The sequence below is a fragment of the Gymnoscopelus braueri genome, assembly GCF_963280865.1.
Source record: "Gymnoscopelus braueri genome assembly, chromosome: 14".
In the NCBI taxonomy this organism is placed as follows: Eukaryota; Metazoa; Chordata; class Actinopteri; order Myctophiformes; family Myctophidae; genus Gymnoscopelus; species Gymnoscopelus braueri.
In genome coordinates, this window is record NC_137619.1 from 4478196 (window position 1) to 4500778 (window position 22583).

The window sequence follows — 22583 nt, forward strand, 5'->3', positions numbered from 1 at the left end:
AAACTTATTCAAGTTTTGTAAAAAGTCACAACATTGTCATAGAATTGCCTCATTTTAGCCCTTCCCGCAGGTACCTCAATGTGATTTTCCATGTTAAAGAGCTGGTGCCATGTTTTTGCACTTTTTCTGTTTTTCATGTGTCTATGAGGTTGATAGAACTTCATAAAGCCCCCGGTGGTGTTTTTATGGTGTTTTATGTCTTCTCTGACTATTTGGAGTTTCTTCCTGGAGGCTGAAACCTTGAGGGTCAAACGTGCCAATAGAGAAACAGCGCTTTAGTGACATCACAAAGCCATACCCTCCCCTTCATTATCATAACACAACAGGTGTGGGCATGAGGAGGAGGAGGGGGACTAGGACAGGTGGGTGGTGCTAAGGTGGTGGAGGAGGTGCTAAGGTGAGAACCAGGTATACTTAATGAACTGGAGGCGTGTCCACATAAAAACATAATTTTAACAATTTCTGTACACTTTTTTTTTGTTGAAAAAAATCCTTACATTATAATAATACCTTATGATCAGGTTTTAGGGTTGAAAAATATCATGGCACCCCATCTTTAAATAAAGGTTACAAACATGTTAAATAAAGGTTACAATATATTATACGGTGGATATGGATGAAACTCACGAGTTTGATTGTTTTCTCTGTTTGTTTGACACGATTGTGTGTATTTTTCAGAAACGGACAACAAATCTAATTCCAGGAAGAATGTGGTGGAAGCACCAGGAGGAAGGTCTGTGGATGCAGGTGAGAGAGAGACGTTGGAAAATGACTTACTGTTGCTCAAAGAATAGATCATTAATTTGATGTATGTAGTATGCATGCATGCATGCATGTATGTCACAGGCGTCTATAACTTTCTTTATGCGTGGGGGAGCACACAGAGAGACTGAAATGTTTTGCACAAGCGCCACTTTTTTAAATGAATTAATTCTTAATCACAATATTAATCCCTCAAAATATTAAGTCGGGTGTCTTTGGGCGATTTCACGTTGGCCACGTTGACCACCTCCAGCCAAGCCATAGTCAGTTCTGTTCATAACTAACCAGTGGTGGAAAAAGTACTCACATGTTTTACTCAAGTATAAGTATCAATATTGCAATGTAGAAATACTCTGTTAGTAAAAGTCCGGAATGAAAAATGTATTTGAGTAAAAGTACTAAAGTATTGGTATAAAAATGTTCTTAAGGTACCAATGGTAAAAGTATTGTGAGCTTGTAGATCGGCTATTTTCAAATGGCTGAAATGTATATAGAGCTGAAGTGGTTATATATGTTTTGTAATAATAATCCAAATCTACAAAGTAACTAGTAACTAAAGTGTTCAAATAATTGTAGTGGAGTAAACGTACAATTGTCTCAGAGATGTAGTGGAGTAGATGTAAAAGTATTGAAAATAGTACAGTACTTGAGTAAATGTAGTTAGTTACTTTACACCACTTTGTTTTGGTCACAGGCCGGCTGTATCTCATCACAGACACACAACTGTAATTTTAGCAGTCCAGTCAGTCAGTAGATATTCCTCATTGGTCGTTAAGTAGGCATGTGAATCCATAGCTGTCGCTCTTAACCAGTGGTGGAAAGTACATTTACTCAAGTACTGTACTTAAGTACAATTCTGAGGCACTTTTACTTTACTGGAGTATTTCCAATTTTCAATACTTTTACTCCACTACATCTCAGAGGCAAATATTGTACTTTTACTCCACTACAATTGTTTGAAAACTTTAGTTACTAGTTACTTTGCCGATATAAATGATTACATTATAAAACAGACATTAACCATCTCAGCCCTATTTTATACCTAGGCTATTTGAAAATAGCCGATCTACAAGCTCACAACGCGTTGCATCGCGAGGCGTTGTGAGCTTGTAGATCTGCTATTTTCAAACATTTTAGTACTTTTACTTTTGGTACTTTAAGTATATTTTGATGCCAATACTTTTGTACTTTTACTCAAGTAACATTTTGAACACAGGCCTTTTACTTGTAACAGAGTATTTCTACATTGTGCTATTGCTACTTTTACTTACAGTACGTAAATTATCAGAGTATTTCTTCCACCACTGCTCTTAACACACAGACTCAGTACTATAGTAAAATATCAGAGTATTTCTTCCACCACTGCTCTTAACACACAGACAGTACTATAGTGCAGACTTCTACTTGGTGTTCCTTTCCCTTCTCTTGGTCGCTTGTCATCTATCTAAACAAGTCGATGCGTTTATGTTGCAGTGTTGCCATATTTTGTGAGAGAAATAAGCAACCAGGTCTAGGAAAACAAGCCCAAAAAAAGCAACTATGAGGCCACATGAGCACTTTAAACCTAGCCTGGGATCAATACCATTTTCGGGTTTCTGATCATCAGGCGGTCAGAACCCACACGGTATCACCCAGAATAATTCCCTGCGATCAAGGGCATCATCATTTTAGGGTTTATGCCAAGGGAGAGCACCACAAACACATTGTTGTGTACTGGAGAAGTATAGAGAAGGACAGAAGGTGTTATCCAGAAAAAACGCATGATAGGGTGCCAACGTGTCAAAATGGCTCATATAATCCACAATGGATGGAATGTTAACCACATATTAATTAATGTATTAATTATTAATAACCACTCTCATTACATTTAATTAAACTATTTAGTATTTATGATTGACTGAATGTTAGTGCTGATGCTCTTCTGTTTTCAGACCTCCTTTCAGCCCTGATCGCTAAACTGACTGCAAGTGATGAACAAAATGCAGGTATTATAACTTAACATTGAGAAAACAATTAAATTAATTACATAAGATTTATACAATGTTTTGGTCTGGTTTCCTTGTATTTACATCTAAACTTGCACTCTGCCAGAAAACACCCTTGTCTAAGACAAGGATTCACAACTTCAAACACTTCTTTTAAATGTTTTTGCTAAACAAAATGTCATTCCAACTCTTCACGCTTTCCTGACATTTTCCTGATTTTTTTCTGAAAATACTGTTTTTTCCCACTAATTAGGCTGGCTAATTCTACTGTTTTGCTACTGAAAAGAAGTGTCACTCCTCGACACTTCCAGCAGAGGTGCTCACGTTCAGAGTATGGGTGAATGATTTTGAGAGAGACAGAGAGAGAGAGATAGAGAGAGAGATAGAGAGAGAGAGGGAGGGGTGGGAGACAGACAGACAGACAGACAGACAGACAGACAGACAGACAGACAGACAGACACACAGACAGACAGAGAAAGAGAGTGAGTGGAGGGGCAGAGAGATAGAAGGAGGACAGAGAAAATGGGCCATGACTCTTATTTGCATTTGAATGTGCCACAGCTCTAAAAGTAATTATATCGATCCAGATCTGAGGTTAGGAAATATTAAATATTAACTAGCAACAACATCATTTGAATTTCGTGAAACGCACACACACACACACACACACACACACACACACACACACACACACACACACACACACACACACACACACACACACACACACACACACACACACACACACACACACACACACACACACACACACACATTTTATATAGGTGCATATCAAACATTTTCTCTGTATAATGTCATTCAGGAAGATTAGCTTTCATGACACAAAGTACATTTAGTGTACTTTATCTTTATCTTACAGTCACTTCGTATAAAACTCTTCATGGGACAACTGGGACAAATAGTTGTGTTCATGTAAAGTAGTTTCAGACATTCATCACATTGACACATTAACAGAGACACTTCAGTAGTCCTCTTGTTATGACACATACAGTCACATGATTAACAACATATAATATGCTTTAACATGGCTTTTCTACCTCTGCTGTGCTGAATTACATTGATGAAGCACAACATCCGGACAAAAGTGATTCAAGTTTTTAAATGTGTTCTGGGTACAATATATTGCCCATGAATTCATATGTTGCTGTGAACACTAGCACAGTTATGCCATGGGTGTTCACTTATATTTTAGGATGGATTTTCTTTTTAAGAAATGTTTTTAGCTTTTTCTGCCTTTATCGGACAGTATTAGTGAAGAGAGACAGGAAACGAGAAAGACACATGGAATGACACGCAGAAAAGGCAGTCAGGCTCGGGACTCGAACCCGCGACGTGCTGTCAGGCTGCATCAGAGCCTAAGTGCCCGGACCGCTGACCTAACGGTCCGGGCATCAAAAATGTTATGATTGGCAGCAGTTCTGGTAGGAGACACAAATAGTCTCCTTTGTGTCTCCTACCGAACTATTGTCCCAATATAATATATTTTCCATAATAGTTAAATGTCCTGTGATAGCCTCAAGGCTCCTCGGATAGATGTGACAAAAATATGTAATAATGAGATTATCAATACTTAGGCCTACTCATGTCTACTCATTTCTCCCATTCTGTTTCATTGGTGAAGCTGTCATAGGCTATGACTCATAGCTCTAATCATAGGCTCATAGCTCTAATCATAGGCTATGACTCATAGCTCTAATCATAGGCTATGACTCATAGCTCTAATCATAGGCTATGACTCATAGCTCTAATCATAGGCTATGACTCATAGCTCTAATCACACATCAATAATCAGACATTCTTGTCTGGACCCCTATGGAATCGGATCACTGCCAATACTCCTAACTTCAAATAAAGGTTTCAGAACCTTGAAAACCTTTTTTGCAAGACTGAAAACTCGTTTCGAATCTCTGAAAAAAGTGTTGAATCTCTGAAAAAGGTGTTGAATCTCTGAAAAAAGTGTTGATAGGCCGAAAAAAAATTCAAAACTCTGAACAAATATTTTACAGTGTTTCGCCAACACATTTTCAGAGTTTCAAATTTGTCACAAACACACTTTCAGAATATGCATTTTGGCACTGTTCTCCCTGGGTATTATTTTGTTTTACATGTGTGAAACCTTGTAAACTCCTGACTTAAAATAAAGGGTTCAAAAGGCTTGAAAATAATTTCAAGACTGAGAACTGGTTTTGAATCTTTGAAAAAAGTGTTGATAGGCTGAAAGTGTTTCTCAAATCCTTGCAAACACATTTTACAGAGTTTCAAATTGGTCACAAACACACTTTCAGAATATGCATTTTGGCACTGTTCTCCTTGGTATTATTTTGTTTTCCATGTTAGAAACCTTTTAAATGGGAATCGTTTTTGAAACTAGCAACTTTATTGTTGAAAGACTGAAAAAAAAATCAATGGTTAAACTTTATTTTGAAACTGTGATTTAGCGTCACACACACAGCAGCACATTCTCCTCAAATCTCTGAACACACACACACACACGCGCGCGCGCACGCACACACACAGCAGCAGCGGCGGCAGAGGCATGCCATAAGTGTTGAAACTCTGAAACTGCTACTCGAAACCTCGCAGGGAGGCGGGGGGGAGCGGAGGCGGGACCAGAGGCGGGGCCGTTTGAAGTCCATTCCATTCGCTCCAAATGACACACTTCAGTTTTATTCATGGTTTACACAGGAAATAATGAACTGATTACAATAATGTAAATTCTCTCAAATCAGTAACAGGTAGGTGATACATATGCCCATCAAATATGGTTTTATTGAAAGGCAATCCAGGTACCAACATTCGGGGAATATCTGACGGCTTGGAGCGCCTCAGTGCGGCTGCAGAGTTCATCTTGGAATTTGTCATTACAATTTTACTGTAATCCACATTCCTAAACCCCCCCACTCCTACACCCCCCCCCCCCAAAGGGACCCGTCCCAATTCAGACGAAAATACGTCTGAATTGGTTAGTGATTCATAATATAATCATTTATATCTGCGAAGTGTAGGATTATTATAATTATTATTATTATATCACAATTAAAGTAAGCGCATCGGTTAGTGTGATTCGGTCGGTCTGTCTGTCGGTCTGTCTGTCTGTCTGTCTGTCTGTCTGTCTGTGTATATGTATCTATCTATCTATGTATCTTGTAGATCGATCTGTCTGTCTGTCTGTCTGTCTGTCTGTCTGTCTGTCTGTCTGTCTGTCTGTCTGTCTGTCTGTCTGTCTGCCTGTATCTAACTATCTATCTCCAGCAATATGTACCACTTGCCTACAGCTGCCCCCCCCCCCCCAATAAATAATATCAGTCCAGTAATGACAGCCCCAGATGTAAGCTCCCAACGCGGTGATTAGCAACACGTTGTTCAACAAATAGCAGATCTACAAGCTCGGTTACTGTGAGCTTGTAGATCTGCTATTTTCAAATAGCGTATGTATAAAATAGGTCTGAAGTGGTTAGTGTATGGTTCATAATATAATAATTTATATCAGACAGACAGACAGACAGACAGACTGGTTCAGTCCATTAATGTTGTATTCAGAATAATAAAAAAATATATATATATTATTATTATTATTATTATCATCATTATTATTACCCTTATTATTATTACCCTTATTATTATTATTATTATTACCCATATTATTATTATTACTACAACTTGTTATATCCACATAATAAGGCACGCTACTAGAAGGGTGAGCTTTATAGGTCCATCTTTACTGGGTAACAAACATGTACGCTGGCAACGCACGTTACAAGCCGGTACAACAACAGAGCAGTCACACTTTACGGTCAAGTGTCGTAAACACAACGGTACACTCATACACAACATTTCCCCCCCCCATAGAAAACCATGAAACACAACCCCACCCCCCCAATGTCTTATGCATTCAGAAATTGGTAACATAGTCCTTGAGGTAATCTGGTCGAGCCCGGTCTCGAACTGGCCGTGCCACGGGCACCACCGGGTGGTCATTAGGTGCCGGAGGGCGCACCACCACCGGGTGGTCATCAGGTGCCACAGGGCGCACCGGGGGCAAGTCCATATCACCTGCTGTAAACTCAAAGTCAGTATTAGCCCACATACCTGCGGCAGCAGGCGGTGTAACAGGCATGGCAGCCTCCGGCCCCACGACAGCAGGTGGTGGCACTCGCCGAATGCGCCTGGCATGCCAGCGTGACCCATCGGACAGGCGGAAAGTGGCAGGCCCCAGCTGGTCGGTTATCTGCATAGGCGTGGACCAGAAAGACTGCAGCTTGTGGCCCCTGTGAGGGCGGCGGACGCGGACCCAGTCCAGGGCCGCGAACGATGGAGTCTTCACCCTCCGTGTCCTGTCGAAACGCTGCTTCATCTGACGCTGCCGGTGGCGGACTCTGTTGCGCCCTCGAGCTGAAGGTGGCACCATCACGGAAGCCCTCAGTCGATCCAAAGGCAGCTGCAGCTCCCGTCCCAACATGAGGAATGCTGGGGAGCAACCGGTAGTGGAATGCTGTGAGGCTCTGTAGTGCAGAAGCGTGCGGCGAAGAGCTGTAGAGAAGGAGAAGCCATCTGCCAGGTGAGCTCTGATGCCATTCTTCAGTGTCTGGTTAAATCTTTCCACCCCCCCGTTGGCCTCAGGGTGGTAGAATGATGTACGGACGTGCTTTATGCCCTTGTCCTCCAGGAAGGCAGCAAACTCCGCAGAGATAAACTGGGGGCCATTATCCGTCGTGATGGCCGTAGGGTGCCCCCAGCGGGAGAAGAGCAAGTCCAGGAACTCAGTCACCACGCGGGTGGTAACAGTCCCCGTGGAGAGCACCTCAGGCCACTTGGAATGAAGGTCGTACACCACCACCATGAAACGCTGGTGGTGTGGGACTGCATGAAGCTCCCCGCAGATGTAGAGCTGGAGGTGCTCCCAGGGCTTGTCAGGCCAATGCAGCGGTTGCAGCGGCGGCGGGGCGGGTGGGCCGGTTTTTCCACTGAGAAGGCAAGCTGTACAGTCCCTCACTAAGGCCTTGATGTCTCTGTCAATGCCAGGCCACCACACCAGGTCACGACAGCGCTGCTTCACCCTCACAATGCCCAGATGACCCTCGTGGGCCATGGTCAAGATACATGGTCTTAGGCAGTCAGGCACCACGGTGCAGAGGCCGCGGGCTATGCAGACGTCATTCCAGCAGGACAGCTCGTCCTTGACCCGGTGAAAGGGAACCAGCTGGTCTGGGACCTTAGCGGGCCACCCCGAGCGGATAAAAGTGCGGAGCTGGGAGAGCACCGGGTCCTGTTCCGAGGCTGTCTGGAGCTCTTGGAGTGAGACTGTAGGCTGGAGTGGAGAGTGGAGCATCTGGATGAGGCCCTGCTCAGCGGAGTCAGGACCAGGATCTGGAGAAGGGCCGGGGGTTGCCCGTGACAGTAGGTCTGCTACTACGTTGTCACGACCTGGAGTGAATTGCAGGCTGAAGTTATACTGCTGGAGCCGCTCCGACCAGCGATGGATCCTGAGTGGCCTATGCCCTGTGCCAGACGTTGCGAGCAGAGCCGTGAGGGCCTGGTGATCCGTCCGCAGTGTGAAGGAACGGCCATACAAGTACATATGCCAACGCTCGCTCGCTCAGATGCAAGCCAAGGCCTCCCGTTCCCCCACTGAGTACTTTTGTTCTGCTGAGTTAGAGCCCGAGAGGCAAAAGCGATGGGCCGCTCAACGCCAGCATGGATCTGGGACAGCACAGCCCCCAGCGCTGGAGGCGTCACAGGTGAGGAGTGTGGGGCTTGCGAGGTCGAAGTGTGCGAGCACGGGTGGCGAGGTGAGCTGGACTTTGAGCTGCTGGACGGCGTCTGAACAGGCGGGGGTCCAAACCCATGGTGCGTCCTTCTTCAACAGCTCGTGCAGCGGGGCTGTGGTGGCCGAATACTGAGGGAGAAAACGTAAGTAGTAGGCTGTCATTCCGAGGAACGAGGCCACTTGGGCTGGACAGGCAGGCTCAGGGAGGCGTAGCACAGCCTCCACATTAGACTGGAGTGGACGGAGCCCCTTGGCATTCAGGCGGAACCCCACAAACTCTATCTCAGGCACGGCGAAGACACATTTGTCCCCGTTCAGAGTGAGGTGCTGGCTGGCAAGGACATGGAGGACTCGGCGAAGGCGCTCGTCGTGGGCAGCAGGCGTTGAGCCATGAACCACAATGTCAATCAAATAGATCGCTACCCCAGGGATGCCTGCTAGTATGGTGGCCATGATTTTCTGGAAACAGCTGGGGGCCGAGCTGGGTCCGAAAGGCATCCTCGTGTATCGAAACACCCCCATGTGTGTGACAAAGGCGGTGAGACTCCGGCTGTCAGGGTGTAGAGGAACCTGCAGATAGCCCTGCCGAAGATCCAGCTTTGTGAATATGGTAGAACCATGGAACTGTGTGGTCAGTTCCTCCGCTGTAGGCAACGGGTACTTGTCGGGGATGACTGCCTTGTTAACTGCCTTGAGATCAATGCACAGGCGCAGCTTCCCTGTCTTCTTCCGCACAGCCACCAGATTCGAGATCCATGGTGCCGCGTTGACTGGCTCAATTATGCCTGCCTCCAAGAGGTTGTTGAGCTCTCCAGCCACCTCGTCGCGCAGGGCAAGAGGAACGCGTCGCAGGGGCTGGATGACAGGGTGTACATCAGGGTTGAGGAGGGGCTGGTGGTTAAAGGCAGTGAGGCAACCCAGCCCAGCGAACAGTCCAGGCCATTGTTGGGGCCACAGTGAATCAACATGGTGGATAGTGAGCCCACTGTAATCCATGAGCACAAAACCTAGGTCAGTGAACAAGTCCAGGCCCATGAGGTTAGCACCGTGGCTTGCCACTTGGAATGTGAAAGAGGAAACAGTCTTAGTGCCATAGCGCACCGCGGAGCTGAAGGTGCCCACAATGTTAATTTTGGAATTACCATAACCCTTGAGGGGCACTTTGGACGGCGCAGCAAGCGTGTGGTGTGGGAAAAATTGTGTGACTGTAGCCGCATTCAAGAGGGACGCGTTAGCCCCAGTGTCGAGCAGTAACGGCAGGCACACGCCATCAAGCTCCACAGTACACACCTTGAACGGCCGGCGAGCAGCACTCACAGAGTGTATAGTAGTCGTGGGTGCAGGGTCAGTAGCTGAGAAAGGCTGCCGTGGGGTGGTGGCCGGGGCAGAACGGCAAACCTTGGAAAAATGGTTTTGTTTACCACAACGTTGGCAACGCTGGCCCCTGGCGGGACAGTTTTGGGCTCTGGAAGCATGTGATGATGAGCCGCAGTTACTGCAGCGCTGACCTGGGGGGCGCTGTCGTCCAGCATAGTTTATGTGGGAAGCGTCCTGGAGAGGATCAGGGCTAGCTGAACGCGATGGGGACTCGACCTGCTGTGCTGTGAGTGCAGGCAGTGGAGATGAGGCGCAAGCCAATTGCCTGGCAAAACCCTCTGCTGTCTCAAGTTGAAAAGCTATTTCCACAGCCTTATGGAGAGTCAGATCATCTGGGGACATTATCAATTTCTCACGAACCTTTGGGTTGTTTGTGTGCTCGGCTAGCTGGTCTCTAATCATTTCGTCCTGTAATGCTTCAAACTTGCACAGGCTGGCCAAACCCCTCAGATCGGCCACATATTGGTGAACTGACTCACCCGCACGTTGTCGGCGCTGGCGAAACAAAATCCTACGGAGGATAACGCTTTGTGGGGCTGCAAAATGTCCAGACAGTAATGTGACACAGTCTGCATATTTTTCGGCGGTCCCAAGAGTGGTGAATATCCGCTGTCCTTCTGTGCCCAGGCAGTGGATTAAGATGGCCCTTTTCCGTGCATCGCTTACGTCCGTGAGTCCCAGAGCCGTGATGTAGGTCTCGAACGACCCCAGCCGGCGAGTCCATGGTACAGGAGGCTCGCCCAGGAACGATAAGAAAGCGGGAGGCGGTGAGAAAGTCATCTCCATCCTCGTCGTCAATGTTATATCCACATAATAAGGCACGCTACTAGAAGGGTGAGCTTTATAGGTCCGTCTTTACTGGGTAACAAACATGTACGCTGGCAACGCACGTTACAAGCCGGTACAACAACAGAGCAGTCACACTTTACGGTCTAGTGTCGTAAACACAACGGTACACTCATACACAACACAACTACTATTACGCTATTGTTATTATTATTATTATTATTATTATTATTATTATTATTATTATTACCCTTATTATTATTATTATTATTACATTAATGTTGATGTTCTGTCACAGCTCACTGTTGCGCGCACGTTGATTGACGGGTCAGGGTCAGTAATCATCACGTATAGGCCTACTCAGAGACGCTCACATGCTGCAGGTTTCTCAGATGTTTTCTCGTTAATTAACCCACTTGTCACATCTCACATGAATAGTATACGCATCAGACAGACAGACAGACAGACCCAGACCCAATCACACTAACCGATGCGCTTACTTTAATTGTAATATAATAATAATAATTATAATAATCCTACACTTCGCAGATATAAATGATTATATTATGAATCACTAACCAATTCAGACATATTTTATACATACGCTATTTGAAAATAGCAGATAAGCTCACAATAACAGTTGTTGTGAGCTTGTAGATCTGCTATTTGTTGAACAACATGCTGGAGATAGATAGTTTGATAGATAGATAGATAGATAGATAGATATTTAAATAGATTTATAGACAGACAGACAGACAGACAGACAGGCCTTTTTTTCGGTTTAATTTTTTTCATTTTTCTTTTCTGAAACCGCTCCATTAGCGGCGCCAAGGTGGAGCTTAGAGCTTGGGGGTCCATAGCTAAAACCCCCAAAAATGTTAGCCTAGTGGGCTATATATATGTACAGTACACGTTGTGTATTATTATGTTACAGCATGCACTTGCGCACGTGGAAAAATCCGGCTTGATATCAATAGAGAAAATGAATTCTAATACATTCTAATAAATTCATGACTGATACCAAATGAAAATATAAACTTGAAAGACCATATAAACATTAAAATGATAAGAATTCAAGTACAATTGCCAGAGATCTGGCCAAATGAAATCTCAACTGTTCTGTTTGAATGCACAAAATATGCTGATATAGAATTATTATGAGTGACCCCTTGGGCCAGGGGGGGGGGGGGGGTTCGGGGGGGGTCCCTTTGGGGGGGGGGGGGGTGTAGGAGTGGGGGGGTTTAGGAATGTGGATTACAGTAAAATTGTAATGACAAATTCCAAGATGAACTCTGCAGCCGCACTGAGGCGCTCCAAGCCGTCAGATATTCCCCGAATGTTGGTACCTGGATTGCCTTTCAATAAAACCATATTTGATGGGCATATGTATCACCTACCTGTTACTGATTTGAGAGAATTTACATTATTGTAATCAGTTCATTATTTCCTGTGTAAACCATGAATAAAACTGAAGTGTGTCATTTGGAGCGAATGGAATGGACTTCAAACGGCCCCGCCTCTGGTCCCGCCTCCGCTCCCCCCCGCCTCCCTGCGAGGTTTCGAGTAGCAGTTTCAGAGTTTCAACACTTATGGCATGCCTCTGCCGCCGCTGCTGCTGTGTGTGCGTGCGCGCGCGCGTGTGTGTGTGTGTGTTCAGAGATTTGAGGAGAATGTGCTGCTGTGTGTGTGACGCTAAATCACAGTTTCAAAATAAAGTTTAACCATTGATTTTTTTTTTCAGTCTTTCAACAATAAAGTTGCTAGTTTCAAAAACGATTCCCATTTAAAAGGTTTCTAACATGGAAAACAAAATAATACCCAAGGAGAACAGTGCCAAAATGCATATTCTGAAAGTGTGTTTGTGACCAATTTGAAACTCTGAAAAGGTGTTGACGAAACACTGTAAAATGTGTTTGCAAGGATTTGAGAAACACTTTCAGCCTATCAACACTTTTTTCAAAGATTCAAAACCAGTTCTCAGTCTTGAAATTATTTTCAAGCCTTTTGAACCCTTTATTTTAAGTCAGGAGTTTACAAGGTTTCACACATGTAAAACAAAATAATACCCAGGGAGAACAGTGCCAAAATGCATATTCTGAAAGTGTGTTTGTGACAAATTTGAAACTCTGAAAATGTGTTGGCGAAACACTGTAAAATATTTGTTCAGAGTTTTGACATTTTTTTTCGGCCTATCAACACTTTTTTCAGAGATTCAACACTTTTTTCAGAGATTCAACACTTTTTTCAGAGATTCGAAACGAGTTTTCAGTCTTGCAAAAAAGGTTTTCAAGGTTCTGAAACCTTTATTTGAAGTTAGGAGTATTGGCAGTGATCCGATTCCATAGACCCCTGCTGTGCATTACTGTAAGCCATTCTGTGTGACTTGGTCACACCTATGTGTGATCAGTCACCTTTGTGACTGAGAGAGTGAGAGAGAAAATGCATGGCCCACTCATGCATTAGAAAGACAATATCAGTCACCAGAAGCAGGGACGTGTTTTCAATGATTAAAATAAAACTTAAACAGAATAGATTAACGTTTGATGTATTACCTCGTGTTTTCCTTGCACTGAAAGTCGCACTGCATTTAGAGCGTCTGCTAAATGCCTGAATTGTAAATTGTAACTATGTATTTAAAATGCGATAAAGAAATAAAAACTTTGTTTAAAGCCAGATTTTATTAAAATAAGTATATGACCTCTAGGCTAAATTCAGGTTCAACAGAAATCTCTCCCTCACCCATATTTGATTCATAGAATTCAAAAGCGAAGGTTTTACAATTTATATTTTTATGTCAAATTTGATTAACTGTAGGAGAGGACAGAATTGAAAAACGACTTACTTTGGTGTTGATTACTTTAGTTGATCTCAAATATTGTTTTTATTATTTTAAATGAAAGAGCATGAGTACTTCTGATGGATCAGACTTAATGCTAATGTTGTGTGGCAGGTTAGGATGGTATAAATCTACCTTGAAGAAGTTGTAAAGGTACAGGCTGAAAAGTGTTCAAAATGTTTCATAGTTTAATTTACATTTCTCTGTGATATTTTTCAGTCATGGCTGCCAAACAGACTGCTAGCGAGTCCCAGATCAAACAGCTCCAGACCAGACTCAGTACCAGTGAAGGCCAGATCCAGGTCTTGAAGGAAGGAAGTGCAGGTAATTTGAACAGCAGATGTTCAGTGAATGCAGCGAGGGGAGAGGATGATGTTGAAAAACCTATGTGTGATCAGTCACCTTTGTGACTGAGAGAGTGAGAGAGAAAATGCATGGCCCACTCATGCATTAGAAAGACAATATCATGGGCCTCATGCAGCAATAAGTTCCTAATGTTTCCTCTTACATTTCTTCCTAAGTGAATTCCTAAGAGAAGTTGAGTCAGATTCATGAAACGTTCTTAAAAGGCAGAATTGTTCGTAACTATGTTCTTGATGATGAAGAATCCCAATCCTCATAACTTGAAGGGGTGTGCCAGTTCATCCTAATTACCATAGGGAGCCTCCCCACCAATCCCCATATAAGGCATGACTGCATGGCTCTGCCTGCAGTCACACCTGTGTGTGATTGCTGCACACAGAAATCACAGGAAACCATACACAGAAATAAAATTGAGAGAATGAAGTAAAGAATACCTAAACTACAAGTCTAAAGATGGTGGAAAACGAGACTCCAAACATAAAAATAAATTAATTAATAGTTCTGTGGAGGTACTTCTGAAGTGAACAGCAAATTATTTTATTTAATTAATGAATGTATTTTATTATTTCTCTCACATTAATCAACATATCACCACTAGACATCAATGTACATTTGCTGAAATTAGCTGTTAAAAATGTTATCTATATTTCATGTTCAGGAGTAGCGTTAGTAGTGGATATAAAACATTTTATTACTGAAAGCTGGTGGGTGGATATGGAGGGTCTTTAAGGTAGCAGCTGCTTGGTATGTAATGGGGTGGAAATAGGGGTGTGGTGGGTGATATGGTGGTACAAGGAGGGGTGTATGGGGCTATGTGGGGGGGATGGGTATGACGGGTGGGTATAGGGGGGCTTTCAGGTAGGAAGGGGACCGGAAAATGGGGGTGTGGCGAATGTCGGGGATATGGGGGTGGGGGTATGGGGGGCGATGAGGGTGGGTTGGGTGGGGGGTTATGGGGTGGGTATGGGGCTTGGGCTTCAACTCAACCGGGCCCGTTTGGGTTAGATTGTAATTTCAGACCTGTCTCAAACATTTTCATGTCAAGGACCCCCAAATTGACATGCATTTGGCTGCAGACCCCCACCTGAAAATATTTTCTGCCAGGGAAAATCTTTCAAGATTTATCAAAATGTCTCGAAAATAGCCGATCTACAAGCTCAAAATGGCCAGTAATGGGACGCGTTGTGAGCTTGTAGATCGGCTATTTTCAAACAAAGTATAAAATAGGGTTAAAGTGATTAAACTGTTCCTCGTTTGCTGTGGACCCCCTGGAACTCCCTCAAGGACCCCTGGGGGTCCCCAGACCACACTTTTGAGAACCTTTTTTGCTCTAAAGATATGATAAAAATATTATTGTAATTTAAATCCTATATTATACAACTGTAGAATTGAAGAAACTTCGAGAATTAATTATTTTTGCACAAATATGTCACACTTAAGAACTCGGCCAGCCTAAGAGTGCTCATCAGTGTGTGTAGATTCTGTTCTTACCTGAGAACAGATCACAGCTAAGAAAACATTGGAGTATACAAAAATCTTCTTAAAAACCTCTTAAATGGGTCTAAGGAAAAAAATCATCTTAAGAAAGTGTGCGTAGATTCTGTTCTTACCTAAGAACAGATCACAGCTAAGAAAACATTGGAGTATACCAAAATCTTCTTAAAAACTTCTTAAGTGGGTTTAAGAAGACATTTCCTCTTAAGTACCGTTGCTGAATGAGGCCCAATATCAGTCACCAGAAGCAGGGACGTGTTTTCAATGATTAAAATAAAACTTAAACAGAATAACGTTTGATGTATTACCTCGTGTTTTCCTTGCACTGAAAGTCGCACTGCATTTAGAGCGTCTGCTAAAAGCCTGAATTGTAAATTGTAACTATGTATTTAAAATGCAATAAAGAAATAAAAACTTTGTTTAAAGCCAGATTTTATTAAAATAAGTATATGACCTCTAGGCTAAATTCAGGTTCAACAGAAATCTCTCCCTCACCCATATTTGATTCATAGAATTCAAAAGCGAAGGTTTTACAATTTATATGTTTATGTCAAATTAGATTAACTGTAGGAGAGGACAGACTTGAAAAACTACTTACTTTGGTGTTGATTACTTTAGTTGATCTCAAATATTGTTTTTATTATTTTAAATGAAAGAGCATGAGTACTTCTGATGGATCAGACTTAATGCTAATGTTGAGTGGCAGGTTAGGATGGTATAAATCTACCTTGAAGAAGTTGTAAAGGTACAGGCTGAAAAGTGTTCAAAATGTTTCATAGTTTAATTTACATTTCTCTGTGATATTTTTCAGTCATGGCTGCCAAACAGACTGCTAGCGAGTCCCAGATCAAACAGCTCCAGACCAGACTCAGTACCAGTGAGGGCCAGATCCAAGACCACCAGACCAGACTCAATACCAGTGAAGGCCAGATCCAAGACCACCAGACCAGACTCAATACCAGTGAAGGCCAGATCCAAGACCACCAGACCAGACTCAGTACCAGTGAAGGCCACATCAAAGACCACCAGACCAGACTCAGTACCAGTGAGGGCCACATCCAAGACCACCAGACCAGACTCAGTACCAGTGAGGGCCACATCAAAGACCACCAGACCAGACTCAGTACCAGTGAGGGCCACATCAAAGACCACCAGACCAGACTCAGTACCAGTGAGGGCCACATCCAAGACCACCAGACCAGACTCAGTACCAGTGAGGGCCACATCAAAGACCACCAGACCAGACTCAGTACCAGTGAGGGCCACATCCAAGACCACCAGACCAGACTCAGTACCAGTGAAGGTCACATCCAAGACCACCAGACCAGACTCAGTACCAGTGAGGGCCACATCAAAGACCACCAGACCAGACTCAATACCAGTGAGGGCCACATCAAAGACCACCAGACCAGACTCAATACCAGTGAGGGCCACATCAAAGACCACCAGACCAGACTCAGTACCAGTGAGGGCCACATCAAAGACCACCAGACCAGACTCAGTACCAGTGAAGGCCAGATCCAAGACCACCAGACCAGACTCAGTACCAGTGAGGGCCACATCCAAGACCACCAGACCAGACTCGGTACCAGTGAAGGCCACATCCAAGACCACCAGACCAGACTCAGTACCAGTGAAGGCCACATCCAAGACCACCAGACCAGACTCAGTACCAGTGAGGGCCACATCAAAGACCACCAGACCAGACTCAGTACCAGTGAGGGCCACATCCAAGACCACCAGACCAGACTCAGTACCAGTGAAGACCAGATCCAAGTCTTAAAGGAAGGAAGTGAAGGTAATTTGAACAGCAGATGTTCAGTGAATGCAGCTAGGAGAGGATGGTGTTGAAAAACGATTTACTTTAGTGTTAATTACTTTAGTTGAGCTCAGAGAATAGATGCTGTTTAGATGTAATTTACTGTATTTGTTGATGTATTTTAAATGAAACAGCAGGAGTATTTGTGATGGATTAGACTTAATGCTAATGTTGTGGTTTCAGCCCAGCATGCTCAGCTGTCCACCGTAGGAACCAGGCTGACTGCTGCTGAGGGTCAAGTTCAGAAACTGTTGAGTAAGTATGTTTAACACACATTAAGATTATAGATTCAGGAAGATTGTAATAAAATAATCATTGCGTGATAGGAACTTATTTTTACATGAACCACTTGAACCCTAGCATCCCTTTTCTGAGGGGAACAGAAAATAGCAGATCTACAAGCTCTCAATGCCTCGTGCTGCAAGGTGTTGAGAGCTTGTAGATCGGCTATTTTTGTTGAAGAGGTTTTGTGTAGGGGGGGAAGTATTGCCTGGCAGTGGTGTAAAGTAACTAAGTACATTTACTCAAGTACACTTTTGAGGATTTTTTACAACCCTGGAGTATTTCTCATTTTCTACTCCATTACATCTCAGAGGTAAATATTGTACTTTTACTCCACTACAATTATTTGACAGCTTTAGTTACTTTGCAGATTTAGATTATTATTACAAAACATACATTAACCACTTCAGTCCTATATACATTTCGGCCATTTGAAAATAGCCGATCTACAAGCTCACAATGTGAGCTTGTAGATCGACTATTTTCAAAAGATTTGTATATATGTTGAACTAGTGAAATGGGACATTCTGCTTAATGAGTACTTTTACTTTTGGTACTTTAAGTATATTTTGATGCCAATACTTTTGTACTTTTACTCCAGACTTTTACTTGTAACAGAGTATTTCTACACTGCAGTATTGATACTTTTACTTAAGTACAACATTTGAGTACTTTTCCCACCACTGTTACACCATGAATCCAACAACGCTACACATTGAGTCTATGAAGCTATAAGATCTGTGAAAACATTCTGCAAACAGAATTAAATACAAGTAGTGGGGGTCCCTCCTTCATCTGTGTCTCAGCTAAGGGGCCCTTGGCCTGAAAAATGTTGAAGACCCCTGACTTAGTGAACTAAGACCCTACAGTAGATCTATTGAATCAATCTCAGTCATAAGCAGTGGTGGAAAAAGTACTCAATGTAGAAATACTCAAGTAAAAGTCCGGAATTCTAAATGTACTTGAGTAAAAGTACAAAAGTATTGGCATCAAAATTTACCTAAAGTATCAAAAGTAAAAGTACTCATTTTGCAGAATGTCCCATTTCAAGTTTTCAAATGTAAATATTTTTTTTTTGAAAATGGCAGATCTACAAGCTCACAATGGCATAACAACATAGGAAATCAGAACAAATACAGGACCCAGCTAGGCTAGACTAAAAGTGGTCACATTAAAAGAAAGGCCCAAAGGTTACAGTAGGGGAATGCTTTGGTAAAAAGGTAGGTTTTTAAATGTCAGTGGACTGTGGTGCTCTCAGGTGATCGGGGGGGGGGGGGGGGGGGAGGGCATTCCACAGACATGGGGCTGTATAGCAGAAGGCCCGGTCGCCCATGATGCGGAGGTTGGTGTCGGGGACAAGGAGACGGTTAGTGTTGGAGGAGTGGAGTCTTCCAGTGGATGGTACTTGAGTAAATAGTTACTTTACACCACTAGAGCTACACTTCTAAGTTATCATCGCTGTTTGGCAGAAACTTCTTATCTCCATATTTTTACTTTTTATGCTTTTTTGTAAATGAATGCAAAAAAATAGCAGATCTACAAGCTCAAAACACGGTGCAGCGCAACATGAAAGTAACAGTTTTGGACATAATGACGTTTCCACCTGTCAGCATCATTATATAATATCCTGCTCTGTGTTTAACACTGCAGTAATATAACAACTGTTTAGTTTATTCTGCTCTGTGTTTAACACTGCAGTAATATAACAACTGTTTAGTTTATTCTGCTCTGTGTTTAACACTGCAGTAATATAACAACTGTTTAGTTTATTCTGCTCTGTGTTTAACACTGCAGTAATATAACAACTGTTTAGTTTTACTACAAAAGACTTGAATGACAAAATGTAATATTTTCTGTCCAGATCTAGTCTTAGTCTAAAGTCTCTCCATCTTCTGAAATGTGTGCAGACAGCCTGTCTTTAACTGGAGAATAAATAATTGAGCAAAATAATAATTTCTCTCCTCCTGGCACGGCTTTTACAATGTATTTAAAATGTTACTCATCACATTGAAGACTCTGGTCTAGCTCTGACATAGTTCAGTTCAGTTCAGGACCAACACAGCCTCATAACTCTGAGACACATATAGAATCAAGAAGCTTTTATTTGTCACTAACTACAAGTACAAGCAGAAGAATGGAGCTTCCATTTGAACCCTCTAAAGCACCGCTCACACTGAGCACTATAACTATATAACTATAACTATAACTGTATTGTATTTTTTGTATAGTTGGTGTGAACTCTGCCATTCACTTGACTTAAAGTTTTTTTTTAAACTATATATTTTTTATAGTTATAGTGTTCAGTGTGAACGGCCCTTTAGAGTTACAGACCTGTAAGGGTCCATTTGGTTCCATTTGAACACTCTCAGAGTAACAGACCTGTAAGGGTCCATTTGGTTTCATGTGTACACTCTCAGAGTTACAGACATGTAAGGGTTCATTTGGTTCCCAACCATCAATCATTTTGCTGGGCTAGGGTTTTTATCTGTCTCCAATGCTGTCGTTTACATGTGTATTATAACATTATTATGATTATGATTATTGTTATTATTATTATGATTTGTCTAGATGTAATACATTTGATTGGCTCAACCACATGAACCTATAGTGTCTTCAAACATTCAGAAAAAAACAGATCTACAAGCTCACAGTGCGTTGTGTTGTGACTCGTTGTGAGCTTGTATCTACTTTGTTCGGTGAAGAGATTTGGTATTGAGGGATAAGAGGAGCAGAGTATAACAAAGTAGGGTTAATAGTATCTTATTATGTTTTTATAATATTATAAACAATATAACAATGCTCCTGTGTTGACAGACAAACCAAAGGTTGCCTTCTCTGCTGGTTTGGGTGATGCGGAAGTTGGACCATTTAGTTCTCTCACCACTCTGAAATACAAGAACATTATCACTAACATCGGCAACGCATACGATCCATCTACAGGTAGGTGGAGATTACATTATTTAATAATTAATTAACTTTACACTATCAATTACTACCAACTAATTACACAACTTATATAACAGGCTATCAGACATAAATAAATTACAGTAATCTAAATACATCTTCAACTGTAATTCCCATTGACATTAATAGGCAGGATGAGAGAACTTTAATATCATTGTTTTTAATATATTAGAGTCTAGACATATTGGTTGAAACCACTGGCTTCTGTCCACAAGATTGATTGATTGATTGATTGATTGATTGATTACATCATTAGTCACAAATGTAAACAGCACGTGGTACAGTAAGACACAGTGGTGGAAAGTAACAACAGTACATTTACTTAAGTACAATTTTGAGGTATTTGTACTTTACTTGAGTATTTCCAATTTCCAATCCTTTTACTTCTACTCCACTACATCTCAGAGGCAAATATTGTACTTTTACTCCACTACAATTATTTGAAAACTTTAGTTACTAGTTACTTTGTAGATTTTGATTATTATTACAAAACATACATTAACAAATTAAGGTCTATACATATTCTGGCTATTTTCAAAAGATGTATATATTTGAAAAGTTGTAAAATGGGACATTGACACTGCATAATAGTACTTTCTACTTTTGGTACTTTAAGTACATTTTAATACCAATACTTTTGTACTTTTGCTCAAGTACATTTTGAACTCCGGACTTTTACTTGTAACAGAGTATTTCTACATTGCAGTATTGATACTTTTACTTAAGTGAAAAATGTGAGTAATTTTTCCACCACTGGTAAGACATTAAAGCTAGTCCTGTGGACTGGTTTCCAGTGGTGGAAAGTAACTAAGTACATTTACTTAAGTACTGTACTTAAGTACAATTTTGAGGTGTTTGTACTTTACTTGAGTATTTCCAATTTCCAATACTTTTACTTCTACTCCACTACATCTCAGAGGCAAATATTGTACTTTTACTCCACTACAATTATTTGAAAACTTTAGTTACTAGTTACTTTTCAGATATAAGTTATGATATTATGAAACATACATGAACCACTTTAGGCCTATTTTATACACAGGCTATTTGAAAATAGCAGATCTACAAGCTCACAACGCGAGACGCGACGCGTTGTGAGCTTGTAAATCTGCTATTTACAAATATTTGGTACTTTTACTTTTGGTACTTTAAGTACATTTTGATGCCAATACTTTTGTACTTTTACTCAAGTATATTTTGAAATACGGACTTTTACTTGTAACGGAGTACTTCTACATTGCAGTATTGGTACTTTTACTCAAGTAAAGCAATTGAGTACTTTTTCCACCACTGCATGGTTTCCATGGTGGTCCTATATGACAGGAGGGTTTACTAACACATTCACTGTGTGTGTGTGTGTGTGTGTGTGTGTGTGTGTGTGTGTGTGTGTGTGTGTGTGTGTGTGTGTGTGTGTGTGTGTGTGTGTGTGTGTGTGTTCTGTCTCAGGTATCTTCTCAGCACCATTGAAAGGAGTCTATCAGTTCAGATTTACTGCATGTAGCTGGTGGGATTCAGAGACTGTGGACGTCCACATGTATAAAAATGAGCAGAGACTCATTCGTAACTATTCAAAGAATAATGGTAACACTCTTATATACATGTCTAATGGAATGATCCTAGAGCTGGAGCAGGGAGACAGAGTTACCATGCGTATATATGGTTACAGGCTCTATGGTGAGACCACATACAACCACAACACATTCAGTGGTGTTCTGCTCTATTCTATGTAACACTGGGACTGATACCATTACTTTAAAGCATTGGTTCTCAAAGTGGGGTCTGGGGACCCCACTTTGAACCCCCTGGAACCCCCCCTTCCCCAGGACCCCTGGGTCCTGGGGAAGGGGGGGTTCCAGGGGGTCTCCAGCAAAATGTGTTAATATAATGTCACAACACAATCATTTTAACCTTTTATCCATATTTTATACGTTGGCTATTCAAAAATAGCAGATATACAAGCTCATACATCTACTACTTTAAAAAAAAACTTTTTTACATTTTGTAAAAATCTTGAAAGTATTCAAAGATTTTGAATAATTTGTAATTTGTTATAACACAAATCTTCTCCTCTGGGGGTCCCTGAAACAACACATTTTCAGATGGGGGTCCACGACCAAATACATATTA

The 22583-nt window shown here is 42.0% G+C and overlaps 1 protein-coding gene across 1 annotated transcript; it reads left to right on the forward strand.

The window, feature by feature from the left end:
* Positions 1 to 13755: 13755 nt before the first annotated feature.
* LOC308100045 (uncharacterized protein) lies at positions 13756 to 22186 on the forward strand (the record flags this gene model as incomplete). The annotated part of the gene is made up of 6 exons (XM_080448946.1): positions 13756 to 13858; positions 16203 to 16268; positions 16959 to 17189; positions 17394 to 17465; positions 20307 to 20432; positions 21903 to 22186. 6 exons carry the CDS (start codon positions 13756 to 13758, stop codon positions 22184 to 22186), a joined length of 882 nt encoding a protein of 293 aa, XP_080305072.1.
* Between the last annotated feature and the right edge of the window lie 397 nt (positions 22187 to 22583).